The 17,411-nt window shown below is 49.9% G+C and overlaps 1 protein-coding gene across 5 annotated transcripts in view; it reads left to right on the plus strand.

The window, feature by feature from the left end:
* Nucleotides 1-16,027: 16,027 nt before the first annotated feature.
* The window catches only part of AUTS2 (activator of transcription and developmental regulator AUTS2), a 675,677-nt gene continuing 674,293 nt past the window's right edge, over nucleotides 16,028-17,411 (plus strand). For 3 of the 5 annotated variants that reach the window (XM_077312657.1, XM_077312656.1, XM_077312658.1), the window contains exon 1: nucleotides 16,028-16,393. In XM_077312657.1, the coding sequence (XP_077168772.1) occupies nucleotides 16,067-16,393 (327 nt within the window). In that variant the 5' untranslated portion in view covers nucleotides 16,028-16,066. The remainder of the gene's footprint in view (nucleotides 16,394-17,411) is intronic. The other 2 variants (XM_077312655.1, XM_077312660.1) reach the window with 1 other exon arrangement.

A 17,411-nucleotide genomic window follows, 5' to 3' on the forward strand; every position in this document is an offset into this window, starting at 1 on the left:
ATCGCTTATCCACTGTAATGATGTCACCTCCGGTCGCACAGCTCCCCCCTGAATACTTCTGCGTCTCCTCTAGGTAGCATTGGACAGCAGCTATGAGTTGGTGGGAGGTCTACCACTATAATGGATGACTTGATCCCACCCCCAGAAGCAACTTCCAATGAGTATACCTGAACAGGATTTTGAGTAGACCTGCTTAGAATTGCTCCCTTAATGGTCTTACTCAGTATAAACAGTTTTGTGAGTCCAAAATCCAGATAAAACATGGGGTGAGGAGAGTTTTGAAAGCATCCCTCTTCCGTATCTTCTGTCTATTCCTACAGCCACTTGATAGTAGTGCCAAACATTACGGCTCCTTTCCCACATATTGAAAGACTGGGGTCAACTGGGAGGAAATGGCAGCCTCTCCCATGGAGAACAAAGACGAGGTCCAGTTTCTTTTCTTTTTGGTGAGCAATGGCATTGTTTTAATTGCTGTAGCTGAATAAAGACAATATATTCAAGGCATCTGCTGTAATTAAAAAGATTTGTGAACATAGGTTAACAAATTAGTGCATCATAATGTCTAATTAGGAGAGAGGGGGGTTGGAATTCAACCTCAGCCTTAAAGGAAATAAACAGAAAGAGGGAGAGAAGAGGAGTCAAAGTGAAGACAGTTGAGCAACTACGAGACTGGAGATGCTCACTTGAAAAGGTACATCTGTTGGAAACCCTTCCTCTGAACCATCGAAACCATTGCTTTCTCCTGACTTCCTTGCAATCTGATAGGTCTTAAGACTAAGCGGTTCTAGCTTGTGGCTCAGACTGGCCAGTTCTTGTCAGGTCTCAGAAGCTAAGCAAGGCCAGACTCAGGGAGTGTTTGGAGGGGAGACCACCAAGGGAGTCAAAGGTTGCTGTGAAAAGGAAGGCAGAGAAACACATCTGCTCCTCTCTGGCCTGGAAAACCCTATGGGGTTGCCATAAGTTGGCAGTGACTGGATGGCACTTTACACCACCAGCAACTGGCCACACTCAAAGGAATTATGTCTCCATTCTTACTCCTTTAGCCAGTACAGAGCTGCAGTTAGTATGCTGGACTAGGAGTGGAAAGCACGCAGATTAGAATCCTTACTCTGCTATGAAAACTTGGGCCAGTCACCTTCTCTCCACCTAACCTCCTCCTAACCGTTTTCTCTCCACCAACTCTGTGTCACAACCCTAGGTGTGCAGGTCACAGCTCTTCAGAACTAGCGAAAAGGAGTTCCAGGGATTGGAATAAAACTCAAGTTAGTCTTTATTGAAGAAAATCAGGAAGCCTCAGAAGGAGATCATGTAGAAGCAGAATACTGAAGACAAGTTTGCCCCAGAAAATCAGTACGATTATACCCCATGCCTCCCAAATCACCATGAGTGGGAATATCATTTCCCACAGTCAACCCCGTTTGATCAGAACCGGTGTGAAAACAAGGGACAAGCAGCCTGGGGAACAAGCAGATGTGAAGGCAGAGAGCTGTTTACATTCTAAACAGGAACAACCAGAATAAGGCATTAGCACAACAAATGAATGTACTACACCTCAGAGAATGAGAGAATAACCAGGCAGACGGGGCAGGGAGAGGGCACCTGCTAGGAGTACAATTCAGCCTGTTACAAAGGTTAGGAAGTTCCATGCCAAGCATCATCCTCTGATTAATGTAGCTGTTCTGTAAGAACATTATGAAGAACCACGTTGGATCAGTCTCACCTAGCCCACAATTCTGTTCACACAGAGGCTGGCCACCTGCCTCTCAGAAGCCCCCAAGCAGGAATGGGGGGAACAGCATCTTTCCTGCCCATGCTCCCTGCAATGGCTATGAAGAGACATACTGACTCTGGTACCAGAGAGGACAGTAGACAGAGAGGTGATGCTTCTTGGGCACTCCTGAAGCACCTCCTGGCCTATAGGTTAGAAGAAACTCTTGGGTAGCTATTTCCCCCAGGGGACAGAGGCTTTAAAGAAAGGACACAGGAGCTCTCAGAGACCCCTCAGCAGGTACCACAGTCCCTATAGGTATCACATTAGGGTACATCACAATGGGCAGCCGTGTAATGTTGAAACAAGAAGCTGGGTTTGATCAAAGAGAGCGTTTTTGTCGGTTCTCTGTGTTGGTGGTTTTTAAAGACAAAGATGAAGGGGGTTAGCTCTAGGTCTGATAGCATCTCCAGGCATGGGCTGCTGAGTTTCATTAGCTCCCTGAAATGATGCTCTGGCATTTAGCTTGAAGTATTTTTCCATTTCCCTCAGCATCCGACCTTTCCTTTGCTCATGCAGCTCCCATTTGAGGCCGCTTGCGAAAACAACCACCCGGCATCCATCCATTGCCTGCCTTGTTCGGCAAGCGCTGGCCATGAGCATTTATCATCCTACCTTCTTCTCTTCCCTGTTCCCTTCCCACTACCTCCATCTGGCAGAATTTTCATTGTGCTAAATGTACAAGCATTTGCTGGGCAGCGGAAGATGAGCCACCAAGGGAAACGCAGGACACAGAAAGATAAAAAAGCCCCAAATTCCCTGCCGATATTGTAGACCATCCTTCTCTCCTGCGATGATGCCAAAGAGGCAAGCAAATAAACCAAGGGCCAATGGGAGGCGAGATCATCTTTCCATAATCTCCCCCCCCCTCTCCTCCCCAGACAGCTGCAATGGCCACTGTGCACTGCACTACCAGTGTCCCATTAACATCGCCAAGGGCGGCCTTCTAGTGGAATGTTTCTAATGTTGGTCATTTATCTATCCAAGCGTGTGAGCAGAAGTCTAGAATTGCACTCCTCCCTCCCCTCCCCGTGCACTTTCCCTTTTGTAAAAACGAGTGGGAAGGAAGGAAGTTGCATTGTTGAAGCTGGGATTGAAAAAAAACGGGGCTATGATCCAGTGAGTTCACCAGAGCATGAAAAGTTCACTTAGCTGTGTAGGAAAGGGGAAATCCCAAGGGGAGAGGAGCTGAAGAGAACCTCCAGACAGAAGTCAACATGCTCAGTCCAGCCCTCTGGACGACTGTGACATTTTCTGCCAGTTTGTGACACTGAAGGTAGAACATTTAACCTTGCTAACATAAGCTCTTCTCCGTTGTGAACTAATTAGACGATAAAAATATGGGGCTATGAAGTCCGAACTGGGCAGAATTCCTAGACTGAACAGCGAGCCTGTTTACCAGCTGCACTGATTAGATCTTGAAATCCTATCCGTAAAATTATACGCTTAATTGCTTCATAAGTGGACTTGGGAGGGGACAGAGGTTAGAATGAGCATGTCCGTATCTCCCACTCTTTCTCTGGTCCAGCCTCCTCCCACCACCATATTTTATTTATAATCAGTTGTATATACCGCTACCCCCAACATGGTTGGCTCGCGGCGGTTTACAGTCAACGAAGAGCGTAAAAACTTGGGACCTTTTGCATGCAAAGCTGAGGCTTTTCCACTAAGCCATGGCCTGTCCCACTGCCACTGCCTCCCAGAGAAACAACAAAGCCATTGATGAGCATTGGTGCTGCGCAACTGTGGCTCAACAGCAAACCCACCCGAGGGCATCAGGAGTTTCCCTAGGGTATCACCCCTGATCCTGGTTCCACCAATGTGGTTTCCCCCAGCTTTGAAGAGGATGAGAGCTTCCAAGTCGATTGTTGAGCCCAGAGGAAGTCCTGAGAATCCAACCCCTCTCTTCGGCCCACTTCCAATTTTCGGCCTAATGAAAGAGCCAGCTCCAGCTCCAGTCTTCCTTAGGCCCTTAATTTGACAGCCAGGCATATGGCGGGTTACTTCACATCAGTCCCCAAGTGGGCAAGTATGCCGGGGAAGGGGATGTGTGTTGATAAAAAAAAATAATAGGATTACATCTTTGCAAACGTTATTTCTGATCAGTGCATTTCCCTAACAGCAGGAACAAAGAAATTAGAAACAGACAGAAGAGAACCTGCACAAAAACGACACGGCTAATGAGCTTCAAAATAGCATCAGAAACTGCATGATCCCTAATTATAGCAACTGGCAAAGGAGAGGGAAAGAAAGGAGGAGGGGGGAATTAAAATGTTTAAATAGCCAGAACAATGGGAACAAGATAGTGTGGAGATCGGGTTCAGCATCTTGAGAGTCTTCAGCATCTTGAGAATCTCAACTTTTGATTTTGTTTTGCTTGCTAAAATAACAAACCGTAGCTTCTGATGACTACAAAAATTAGCCCGGCGGTGGAATTGATGCAGGTTGCTGGACTGCATTTCTTGGCAGAAAATTTGTGCGTGGGATTTTGATTTCTTGTTTGAAAGGACTGACTACCTGCGCAGCCCTGGGAAGAAAGCAAAGGTTTCTCTCTTGTGTGCACCTTAGTATTTGGGATCCTGGATCAAAAATCTTGCCTTTCATATGGGCCCAGGGTTACTCCTCCTAGCGTTATATTCATCCAAGAAGACAAGGCTTTCTCCAGGTTTTGTGCTGGCAGCCTCTACCTGGGAAAACTACGGCCCAGCTGCATGGTGCTGGCTGCCAGGCTAGGCCCAGTTGCACAGTGAGGAAGCCATAAGGACATATTGGGTACCTAGAATAAAATAATAGAATCATACAAGTGGAAGGGTCCATACAGGCCATCTAGTCCAACCCCCTGCTCCATGCAGGATCAGCCTCAAGCATAAGTATCTGTCCATGTGCTGCTTGAAGACTGCCAGTGAGAGGGAGCTCGCCAACTCCTGAGGCAGCCCATTCCACTGCTGAACTACTCTGGGAAACATTTTTTTCCCTGATCTCTAGCCAGTACCATTCTACACGTAGTTTAAACCCATTGCTGCAGGTCCTCTGCTGCCTCTGCTGCCAACAGGTACTGCTTCCTGCCCAGGTACTTAAAAATAGCAATCATGTCCCCTTCTCTTCGCCAGGCTGAACAGCCCTAGGTCCCTTAGCCTTTCCTCATAGGGCTTGGTCCCAGTTTTTCCCATGTCCTTTTTGAAGAACTTTCCCGTGTCCCATCCTCACACTTCCCCCCCCCCCCCAATAACTTCTCTCCTTTCCATGCTTCCTTCGGTCTTTTCCATTAATTGTATTCCCCCATCTTCAGCTATATTCATTATGGATTGACTTCATTTGTACTCCACCATTCTTCCCAATGGGAAACCAAAGCAACTGGCACCATTCCCCACTCCTTTTTATCCTCACCACGAACTTGGGCCGTTGGCCCTACAGCAGGGGTAGTCAACCTGTGGTCCTCCAGATGTCCATGGACTACAATTCCCATGAGCCCATGTCAGCGTTTTCTGGCAGGGGCTCATGGGAATTGTAGTCCATGAACATCTGGAGAACCACAGATTGACTACCCCTGCCCTACAGTGCACTACCTCCTCCCTGTGAGCCCAGCCAGCAACAGCAGCAAGGCCACCAGCAAGGGATGGGGACTGCCAGCTTCAGGTTAGGGGACTCACCTGGAAGTTGGCATCACCGCTCCCTCACATCACCAATCTCCACCTACCTATTTGCCCTGGATGCTAAACAGGCTAGATATGCCTTTGCCTGTCCTTCCAAGGCTCAGTTCTTAAATATTTGGGAGTTTCCCAACCTTGATCTTGCAACCCATGTCCCCATCTCCCACCGGTAGTTAGGGGGCACCAGGCAACCCTACGGAAGGATCACCTCATCCCATATTGTCCAGCTCAACAATTAAGGAACGGAGCAGAGGGAACCCACCCATCCCTACAGATAACTCCCTTACATAACCTAGCCTTGTTGTATTAACTTTACTTCAAACCCGTCTGCTGGTTAAACAATACTTTGAGCCTTCCGACATTTCCGCGATTTGCTTCCAGAGGATTTCTTTCCTCTCTCTTTGTTTTCCCCCTCCCTTCAGTTCTTTTCAACATGCAGAAGCTAATCTGATCCTGAGGCTTCAGCAATTAGCCCAGTTATGATGTGTTTGGAATAATTCCCATCTCTGAAATGAATTCGGGGAGGATGTTCAAAGCATCCAAGCTGAATACTGTTTGAGGAAGTCCCAGGTAAGACTGCATTACTAACAAATACATATGCAAACATAATCCAAAGCCTTTCATCTAAATGCCTTGGGTGAGTCCCCTAAAGAGGGACAATTTACAGTTTCATAGGGAAGATTATGTACGTAGACCAGTGATTCCTTTATTTTAAAAATAATCCCTTACTATTCATATCTAACATTGCGCCGTTTCCACCAATTCCCCCCTCAGACTTGGGAGAGCCTTGAGAAAAGGGGCTGGTACTCAGCAACGGTGAGAACCATCACACACACACATAAACACAAAAGCTGTGGCATAGACTGAAGGTTTGCAGAAGTAGTATGTGGTTTGCAGAAGCTGTATGCATGGTGTGCATAAATAGTACATGGTTTGCAGTAGTCATATGCATGGTGTGCAGACGTCATATGCATGGTGTGCAGTAGTAACAATGGAGTTCAGTTGAATCCAGGGTTGCCAGCCCCCAGGTGGTAGCTGGAGATCTCCCACATTTACAATTGATCTCCAGGTGACAGAGATCAATTTTCCTGGAGAAAATGACTGCTGTGGAAGATGGAGCTCCTGCAATTATACCCCATGGGAGTTCCAACCATCCCCAAACCCTGCCTTCTCAGAATACACCCCCAAAATCTCCAGGTATTTCCCAACCCAGATCTGGCAGTCCATTGAATCTCAGGACCATGCTAGCGAGTTGCATCTGGGTACCCTGGTCTCAACTTGCCCTCCCCCCCCAATGACATAGCAGCTACTGGACCCCGTGAGGGGTTTCCATTTGGCTCTTGCCTTGTCCCCTTGGCCATGTTCTCGAGCTAAAATGACCCCATTTACATAACTTCGAAGCAGCATATAGAATACCCCCTTGCATGTTGCATTTCCAAAGTCATGCAAATTACTTTCCACTGGAGCCATTTTGATTTAAGGAAATGGGTTGGGGGGGAAGAAGTAGAAGCCCTCCAAGCCCTCCCCCACTGCACTCTTGAGCCAAACTGAGCACCCACAGCCCTGAATAATGACACTCCCACAGCTGCCATCTGACTGTTGGGTAAGCAAGTTGAGGCTGGGGAGCCTCATTAACAGACACCTTGTCATTCCATCCTTGTTGCTGTTGTTGTTGTTAGGTGTGAAGTCATGTCCAACCCATCGCGACCCCATGGACAATGATCAGGCCTTCCTGGCCTCTACCATTCATCAGTGTGTTGGAATATCAATATGCGGCAATGCTGCAAAGCAAAACTGTTTTGACGGAACGGTAACCATATAAGTTGTTGTTAGGTGCAAAGTCATGTCCAACCCATCGTGACCTCATGGACAATAATCCGCCAGGCCTTCCTGTCCTCTACCATTCCTCGAAGTCCATTTGAGTTTGCACCCACTGCTTCAGTGACTCCATCCAGCCACCTCATTCTCTGTCGTCCCCTTCTTCTTTTGCCCTAGCGGTAACTCTTCAACATTTCAAGCAGAAGCTCTGCTTGATAGGATACCTTGTAATCTGCACAGCCAATCAGAAGTCCCGCCTAGCTCCACCCACTTTCTAAAAAACATTGGGAAAGCTACCATGATGCCTTCAAGCCCCCTGTAGTTGGGGAACCCTAAACTACACCTTAAATTTCCCCAGTCATGGGCAATCAGTTGAAGGTTTGGAGTACATGGTGGAAACTAGGGATGCCAGTCTCCAGGTGGGACCTGGGTTATCTCTGGAATAATAGCTGAGCTCCAGACTACAGAAAGCAGCTCCCCTGGAGAAAATGGATGCTTTGGTGGGCAGACTCTGTGGAATTGGCTCAAATCTCCAGGAGTTTCCTAATCTGGCAGCCCCACCCCCCACCAGCAGCTAGGGAGGACCTGGTAACCCTAATGGGGGCTCAGGTTTCAGGTATGTGCACGCTTGATTTGGGCCGGGATGGTGGTGCTCAAGGACAAAGAGCTTGTACTTTTTGTTTCTCTTACACAGCCTCATGAGTTTCTATCTGCCTCATTGGGGATTTCACATGCACTGATCAACTAGACTGGGAAAATGACACAGGTTGAAGCCCACATCTCTTGTTGTACCATGGTCCTGATCCAACTCATGGCCACACATGCCTCCCAGTGGAAACACGCACATCCCCAGCCTCAAAACTTACTTTTACAAAGGGGAATATCTTTTGCTGACTCTGCCTTGGACCGAGTTTCCCTGCATATGACTCTCAATTATGACTCCCTCTTTGGGTTGACGGGAACCGTCGTTTGCAAAACCAATCACTTTTGAATCAAGAAAGCTGTGAAAAATCAGAATTCCCATCAACTCCATCAAACCAGTAAGTTCTGAATCTGTGCCAGAAGTTACTGGCAGCACACCCATATAGCGTGCTTGGCACAAAAGAAACAGACATTGTGAGCTGGGCAAGTTTGATTTTTGAGTGTATTGTTTGTGAGGATCAGAGCTTCTCCGTTGTCATTATTTACCTCTTCTTTTCACCGAAGTCTCATGGAACTACTTGAAAACGTGCACTTTGAGCACCACTGAGCTTTGGGACATATTTTTAAAAAAAGAATACCCAAAGCAAGCCCTATAGATCATACTGCATTTTCAAAAGATGCCTTGATGCCTTGATTCCCCAAGAGATCTTGCTGGGTGTTTCAACAAAATTTAAACTTTCAGATTCTCTACTGCAGAGATCCAAGGCTCAGTTTTTAGTGTTCTCTCTCTCTCTCTCTCTCTCTCTCTCTCTCTCTCACACACACACACACACACACACACACACACACACACACGCATGCACACTGCACTAGCACCAGCTTCACACCCACAACAAAGCCTACAGTCTTTTCCTGGAGGGATCCAGAACATAAGCACCCTAGGCTCAAAAAATGGGTTGTAAAATAAGTCAGCAAGGTGTACTGAACGGGAATGGAGTGTTTTGCATTCTTAAGTGAGAGCATCAAAAGATGCTCCTTTGTGGGAGGGGGGGGAAGCTTAAGGGGGGAAGAAAAATGAAAGCATTGTCTTGTAAGTAACATTTTGCTCTCCTGATATTAACAACAGGAGCAGAAACATAACTTGCTTATTGAAAGGAAGCTGCCACCTTTCCCATTCGCATGTGTGTTTGGTGTAGTGGTTAGGAGTGTGGACTTCTAATCTGGCATGCCAGGTTCGATGCTGTGCTCCCCCAAATTCAACCAGATGGGTGACCTTGGGCTCGCCATGATGCCGATAAAACTGTTCTGACCGAGCAGAGATATCAGGGCTTTTTCAGCTTCACCCACATCACAGGGTGTCTGTTGTGGGGAGAGGAATGGGAAGGCGACTGTAAGCCGCTTTGAGCCTCCTTCGGGTAGGGAAAAGCGGTGTATAAGAACCAACTCTTCTTCTTCTTTCAAAAGCAGGGTCCCCATTCCCACTGCAAGGCAACCAACGGGTTGAATTCTACTGTGCAATGTGAGAGGGGCAGCCATACATAGTCTGAGCCCTTTCACCTGTTGCCAGGCATCCTTTTAATAGCCTCAGTTAATGGTCCACAGACAGTTAATAGACCACAATAAAAACCCCCTAAAAGAACAAAAATCCAACAATCATCATCAGTAACAATAAAACCAGAAAACCAGAAAGATTGGCATTGGACAAAGCCCAGCCCTGCTCATAGGGAACATAAAGAATTTGAAAACACCTCAAGGGGTAGCCAGATCTACTTGGTCAAGAGCAGGGAAGCCCAGATCCTATAAGTCCTGGCCTCAACCGTAGACCTGGCAGAAGAGCTCCATCTTTCAAGCCCTGCATAATTGTGAGAGCTCCGTCAGAGCCCTTAGCTCTCCTGGGAGCTCATTCCACCGGGTCGGGGCCAAGACCAAAAAGGCCCAGGCCCGGGTCAAGGTGAACTTCCCTCAGGCCAGAGATCTCCAGTAGGTTGGCAAACAGAGCAAAGCACTCTGCTTTAGCCAGCATACTCTAGCAGTTAAGACCAGTGGCCTCTAATCTGGAGAACTTGGTTCTCCCACTCCTCCTCATACAGCCAACTGGGTGACCTCAGGCCAGTCTCAGAGCTCTCTCAGCCTCCCCTCCCTCACAGACTGTCTGTTGTGGGGGGGAGAAAGGGAAAGGTGTTTGAAAGCTGCTTTGAGACTCCTTTGGCTAGTAAAAATTGGGGCTCAAAAAAACCATTCTGCTTCTTCTCATCTTTCTCAATTTTCATACTGGAAAAAGGTACCACCAAGCTGCATTGACTCCAGTAGTGGAAAGCCTCCCCCCACCCAATTGAGGGTCAAAGCTACTCAAGCATGTTTTTTTTTTCTTTCTAGAGAGCAAAGAGCAAGGAATGAAAACATTTCATGACACCTTTGCTCCTCGCTAAAGTAATTCTGAAGGCTGCGTTTGCCAAGAGGGGAAAAGTCCTTTGAAATAAACATGGAAGAAGTGTTTGAAATGTAAAATAAACTTCCAACAACAACAAAGCTCGGCCATTTAAACAGTTTAAAATAAACAGGCCGCCTGGCTGAGCAGCGTCCTCCGTCAGGGGGAAGGGCTGTTGTTCAATCTAGGAGGCACCTTCAAAGGGGCCAGCTCTTGCCCCGATGGGAGTACCCCAAAGATAAAGACCCAAGCAAGCCCCTTCCTCGGGGTTCCTGGAATCTTTGCTTTCCCAGAAACGACGTTTCTGTATTCAGAATTCGTCGATGGGATTTCCTGCCAATGCATTGCGCAGAGAGACTGGCAGCCACAATCTCCGATCTACAGCAGGCAGCCTTTAAAAGCGCATGTTGGGATTTGTAAACTGCATCTTCCCGCATCCCCTGTGTCCACCACAGCCTCCTCTCTCCGAAAGCCACTTTGGACTCTGGGGAGTCTCCACGCACAGATACAAGCTTTCACAGCCACATCCCAATATGTAGTCACAAATTACTCTTGCTCGGGGCAAGGTTCTTGCCGGTTTCCCCCAAGCTACGAGTTACTTTCCCAATTTCTTGCTACCGAACATGATTCTTCACAGACAAATGGCCGGAGGCTACTCTGGAAGATGGTAGTACAAGACCTTTGGGGTACCCTGATAGCATGTGAAATTTCCATGTCTCACCCCCCCCCCAATGACATGGGAGAGTGATTTGTACAGTCAAGACCACATCACATTTATTGAACACATCCCCCTTCCCTAAGCGCAAGGTAAACCAAGCATGCTTTGGACTGCGGCTTTTATAGTTCAGTGAGTTAGCCTTTATGTTTTTATTGCAAACAGCAGTGCCACAGACTACAAGTGACCAAGATTACAATCCTCCCCAAACTGGCACATGCAATAGGGAACTGCCCTACCTGGAATGGCAGCCAAACAGGTGTTTTAAAATAACTTTGTTGTTGTTGTTGTTATGTGCGAAGTCGTGTCCGACCCATCGCGACCCCATGGACAATGATCCTCCAGGCCTTCCTGTCCTCTACCATTCCCCGGAGTCCATTTAAGTTTGCACCTACTGCTTCAGTGACTCCATCCAGCCACCTCATTCTCTGTCGTCCCCTTCTTCTTTTAAAAAAAAATAACTTTGTGAAAACCAAAAATATTATGTTTTAGAGTGCCTCCAACCCAAGGGCCAGTAGGTCAGGGGTCTACATCCCATGGCTCCTGAGCCAAGGGGGAGTCAGGGTAGAACCAAGATAGCTCTGTGAAAAAGAAATCTTTTAAGTTCTTTTGGAGGTTACCATCGCTGAGTGTGGTGAGCTGGCACATGGGGACTCCTTGGATACCGGAAGGCAGCTAATGATTACAGAATTTTACCGCCACCATGGGGTTTTGAGGGAGTTTTAATGGGGGTAATTAATGTTTTATGTTTTTATCTGGGGTTTTATCTGTTACCTGCTGTGAGACAGCTTGCTGGGAACGGCGGGATATAACTTGAATAAATAATAATAATCAAGAATAATTAATAATAATACGCTGACCTGGATAGCCCAAGTTAGCCCAGTCCCATCAGATTTTGTAAGCTAAGCAGGATTGGCCCTGGCTAGTATTTGGATGGGTGAATGCCAAGGAATACCAGGGGTGTGACATGGAGGCAGACAATAGCAATGTCTCCAGATGACAGAGATTAGTTCCCATGGAGAGTATGGATGCTTCGGAGGGTGGCATTGTACCTCACTGAGGTCCCTGTCCTCTTTGATGTGGGAAGAGCCAGCATGGTGTAGTGGCTACGAAGACCAGTGGCCTCTAATCTGATTTGATTCCCCACTCCTCAAGATGCAGCCAGCTGGATGACCATGGGTCAGTTACGGTTCTCCCCGAGTTTTCTCAGCCTCACCCACCTTATGGGGTGATTGTTGTGGGAAGAGGCAGGGAAGGTGATTTCAAGCTGCTTCGAGACTGCTTTGGGTAGTGAAAAGTGGGGTGTAACAACCAACTCTTCTTCTCTTCCTTCTTCTCCCCCATCTCCAAATCTCCAGCAGCTTCCCAGCCTAAATCTGGAACACTACCTGCCGGTGAACTGGGAATTCTAAGTCTGGGCTATTAGCAGTGAACGCCTATATCTCTCTTGATACAGGCCCATGTACCAATTTCATTCTACCAAAGTTTTCCTCTTTGCGTATTCCGATCATGGTCCATTAGATGGTGTCACAGATTAAGCATCTTCTCTCTCAGCCATGACTCCTCTTCTTTGGAACAGCTTCCTAGAAAGACCCCCACTTTGGCGTAGTTCTGGAGCCTCTCTGGTTTTCTCACTTAAGACGAGCAGGTGAAGCTTATGCAGCATGCCTAAGTGCGTGCAGCAGAGATGGCTGTTTCTATCGGCTCCCCCTTTTTGGCTCAGGTATGCAGGTCCCAGGCCATGTAAGGCAGCCTTTTCTCAACCTTTTTATCATTGAGTAACCCCTGAAACATTCTTCAGGCTTTCAGAAACCCCAGAAGTGGTGTGATTGTGCAGAATATGGCTGGGAAACATAGCTGTGTACCTGCCCACCTAGACTCTTCTTTTAATTATGCTCATTCTGATATTTTCCAATACTTATCTTTCAGGATCCCACTCAACCATTGAGCTATACATTATAGAGAGTTCTATGTTTCTATATAGAGTGTATTATTATAATCTTGACCACTGAGGAAGACCCGGAAGGGTCGAAACGCGTTTGGTCCTTGGTTCTATGTGCTGTTCGTTCGGTATAGTTTTTAAGAAGTTTTTATTCTGTTTTTAATTGTGCACCATAATAAACAACCAGCAAGTTTTACATTATTTTTTATTGTTCAGCTCAGCTTTTGAGTTCCTTCCTGTTAAGGTTGGGTTTTGTTCCTTTTTTGGTTTAGCTTAATAGGAACAGTAACATTGGCAAAACCTTGGTGGTCCTGAATCTTGCTTTTCTACTGGAGATCAACAAGCTCCCCACGTGAAACTGTTCTCATACTGAACATCGTTTTGTTATGCTCGCCAACCTCTCCATGGTCACACGTCATTGAAGGCTCTTTGCTGTATGCAGAATTCGTTTACACTGCAAATAGCTTTCTCCTCAATTGATTTGAAATCCAGGAGGCCGGGTGCTTCTTTGGATTACGGAACCAAAAACTAACCATTCCATTAAGTGTTTCTAGACGTTCCAGGCAGACTGCAGTGTGCCAAGTGCAAGATGTGCACATGTTTTTACATGCATGTGCATCAAAGGAAAGATGTGTCCATGCCTCATCCAGATTTAACTGGGGGTTTAACTTTGGGGAAAGGATGACACCCTGATGAATGTGGGTGAAAATGGTGCTCTGGCCCTCCCCAGGCCAAAGGAAGGACAACATTTGCAAGAGATGGGTGCCAGAAATTAGGGCCTGTCCCCAGGAAATAGGGCTGGAAGAGCCTCTGGGGAATGAATGGATGAATGAATGAATGAATGAATGAATGAATGAGATTTCCTTTCAGAACTGGGTGGAGTGGAGAATATCAGTAGGCTGTTCAGATTCTTGAATTTCTGAGCCATTTGGTCACATGAAGCAGCTTTTATACTGAATCAGACCTCTGCTCCATCAGAGCCAGTGCTTTCTACTCAGAGCAGCAGTCTCCCACTGAGGCCTTTCTCATCACCTCCAACTTGATGCTTTAACTGGAGGTGTGGAGGATCGAACCTGAGATCTTCTGCATGTCCAGCAGAGGTTCTGCCCTGGAGCCACAGGCACAGTTTGTAACCTTTATTTCCCTAAGCCCTCACTCTTCAGCTGAGGCTGACTCCCAAAGCCCGTAAGGAGGATTCGAATCCATCACAGAGCTGCCAGTTCAAGTAGCAGCTCCTTTCCCCCCCTTTGAAAGCATGACTTTGAGAGGTAGGGCTACCAGCTTCTAAGCCCTGGGAAAGCTCCAACATCCTTTTTCAACCATCCAGGTAAAACTCTTTCCAGCCTGCCAAGGGTCAGACTCACAAGCTGGACTGTTATGCCTCCCTCTCCCCCCCCTCAAAGACCTCTTAAACTCACAGTAGCCTTACTATGACTATTTCTTTTCAAAAGCTGGCAATCCTCGTTTCTGTCACCGCAACCCCCTCCACCATCCTATAAGCCCCCCTCCTTTTTTTTTTTTAAAGAGCCAGCATCTCACACGATGACTCTCTCTCTCCCTCTCTCCCCCCTCCTTCTCTTTCCATTCATTCCTTCGTGCAAACTGGGAAGCCAGTGCGCAAACTCAGCGCGCATGCCTGCAACTTATTTCGCGCGGGGAAGGGGAGCCTTATTTCACACTGCTGGGAGAAAGGGAGGAAAGAGAGGAGGGGTAAAAGGGGTGGGGGACACAGAGAGAGACTGGAAAGTTAGCCACGTGACTGCTGGGGGGGGGGCGCACACACTCGCAGAGAGAAAGGCAAGGAAAGGTGAATGGGGCTAGCCAGCGCCAGGCTGCCGCCTTTGGGGAGGGGAGCCAAGCCCCTCCCGAAGAGGTCTTCTCTGATCGGCAGCGGAGAAGGCTTTTAAAGCGGTTACCTGGAGCGCCTCTCGGGTGTCGTCTCTCGACTCCCCCCCCCCCCGCCACTCCCACCGCGGAGGGGAGGCAGCTGCTCGGATCGGCACCCCCCTTTCTCCACCTAACACCGACATACAACCGGGGGGGGGGCTGGTTTCGGTGCTCCGCCGCACCTCGCCCCTGCGAGTGGCTTTCGCTCCAGAAGGAGCGCGTCAATTTCCTTTGTGTGCGGATCCCCGGAGGCTGAACTCTCCCCCACGCCGGCGCTGGATTCTCTTCGGGCGACTTTTACAAATGCATCTATTCATTTTCGGCCCTTCCGTTTCTCGGGGTCGGGGGGCGTGATCTGGGGGGGGGGCTACATCGGCGGGGCTGCAGGAGAGGGCGGCGCGGATCGCCTCCCAGGTGCCGCGCTCCATTACGCGGCCGGACCTCGCCGGATTGAATTACAAGGAAATTTCCTGCGTGGACGAGACGGGCAGGGGGGCGGGGAGAAGCAGCAACTTCCCCGCCGTCCGACCCTCCGCCGAGAGCCCCCTCGAGAAGGCGCCGCTGGGTAGGGGGGGAGAGAAGGAGGCGAGGAGAAGCCGCAGAAGCGCCCAGCCGCTCGCCTCGCCTTTCCCTGCCTTTCGCCATGGTCGCTGCCTTCACTTCGGCCGGCAGGAGACGGAGGAAGGGGAAGCCCCGCTCGGGCGACCGGCTCGTTCTCGCTCGGGATTAGGATGTCGCCACCCTTCGCCCGGATTAACCGTGCGAATTAAATCTTCTCGCTCTCCGTAAAGGGAGGAGGACGACGACGAGGAGGAGGAGGAGGAGGGGCAAGGCAAGGAGATCGCCCCCGACGCTCCCTCGGATCGAGGCATTCCGTTACTCCAATTGATCGCCCGCCGCCGTCTGCGTCTCCCCCTCCCGTCCTCTCCAGCGGAGCGCGGCGCTCAGCCATTGACTTTCCCCGGGCTCGCTTGGCGGAATCTCTCGGCGTCGCTTTTCCTTCTCGGGCTTTTTTGCTGCGGCTGACATTCCTCGGAGTCTTTTTGTGCGGGCGCGCGGGTGTGGGTGCGGGCGCGTGCGGCGCGCCCCCCTCCCTCCTCCCCTCCCTCGATTCCACCGGCGGGTGGGGTGGGGGAGCTGGAGTTGAGGGGGGGCCCGAGCCAGAGGGAGGGCTGAGGCGGCGAGGGGGGCGGGCGGGTTTGGGAACGGGCGAGCCATGGACGGCTCCGCACTCTACAACGGGTTTCGGAAGAAGAGGCGATCCCGCTCCCAACGCGACCGGGAGAGGCGATGCAAAGGCGGATTACAAGGGGCTGCCGGCGGGGCCGCGGGGGTCGCGGCGAGCGGGGAGCCTCGGCGGACCCGGGCGCCCTCCGTCCTTTCTTCCTCGGGCTCGGAGCTCGAAAACAATGGGAACCCCCCGCTCCCGCCGTCCGCCCGGCCCAAACCCCCCCGGAGGAAGAGGAGAGAATCTTCTTCCCCCGAAGAAGATATCATCGATGGCTTCGCTATGGCCAGCTTTGTCACGCTGGAAGCCTTGGAGGTAAGGACGCGACGCCCCCCCTCCCCCCGCCTCCTTTGCCACCCCCCGCCCTATAGATGCCTGGAGAAGAGGGGGGGGGGGCTATGTCGGCCTTCGCTCTCATTGTTTGCTGGTGGGGTAATGGCAGCGCCGGGGGTGGGGAGGGAGGGAAATCAGGGGTGAGTCCTCGACCCCCCCTCCCCCCCCCCCGATTCAACAATGCAGATCTTGACAGCACCTTGTGAATGGCTATGGCGGGAGGGGGGGCTTATATACACACAGACACACAATTTGTTTTGGCTGGCGTTTGATGGATGTGCCGGGCGGGAGGGGGGAGAGGTGGGAGGAGGTGGGTGGGTGGGTTCGGCTCTCTCCAGCTGTTGCAGCAGGGATGGTTTTGCTGCTTTCTGTGTTGTGTGGCGGCGTGAATGGGGGTGTGTATTCCTCGCGACTGGGTAGAGGCAGAGAGGAGGAGGGGCGGCGGGTGGACTTGCGACGCTTTCCAAGGTTTGGCGTCTCGAAAGCGTTAACGGGACCCGAAAGGGGCGTGTGCGTGTGGAGGCGGGCGCGCGCGTCGCGGGGAAATATCCCCCGGTGCCCTCGGAAGGGCTGGTTGGGAACCCCGGTGGTCAACTTTCCCCGTCGAGATTCTCCGCCCGCCTCCGCCCTCCCACCTTGCAGATTTGGAAGCGGCTTTTGTGCGGCTCGTAGGCACAGCGGAGAAGCAAGCCGGGGGCTCCTGTTTCGCCAGTACCTGCCTTAGACATCCCCCGCCGTTGCGCTCTCTCCCCTCCGAGGTTGCTTTGGGAAGGGGGAGACGCTGGAAGGGAATGTGTGTATAAACTGGAGGGAGCTTGATTTGGAGTGCTGGATCCTCAGGGAAGGAATGTTGACCTCGTGTAGACGCTCACTTTTCCAGGAAAACTACCACAAGAAACCTGCATAGGGTGTTTGTGTTTTCTGCCAAATCCTGAGCAGGCTTCCTGGAGCAACCCCTCCCCATATAAGCTGTTTGTCTATTTCATTTTTGTTAGTCAAT

Source organism: Paroedura picta, chromosome 15, assembly GCF_049243985.1.
Source record: "Paroedura picta isolate Pp20150507F chromosome 15, Ppicta_v3.0, whole genome shotgun sequence".
Taxonomy (NCBI): domain Eukaryota; kingdom Metazoa; phylum Chordata; class Lepidosauria; order Squamata; family Gekkonidae; genus Paroedura; species Paroedura picta.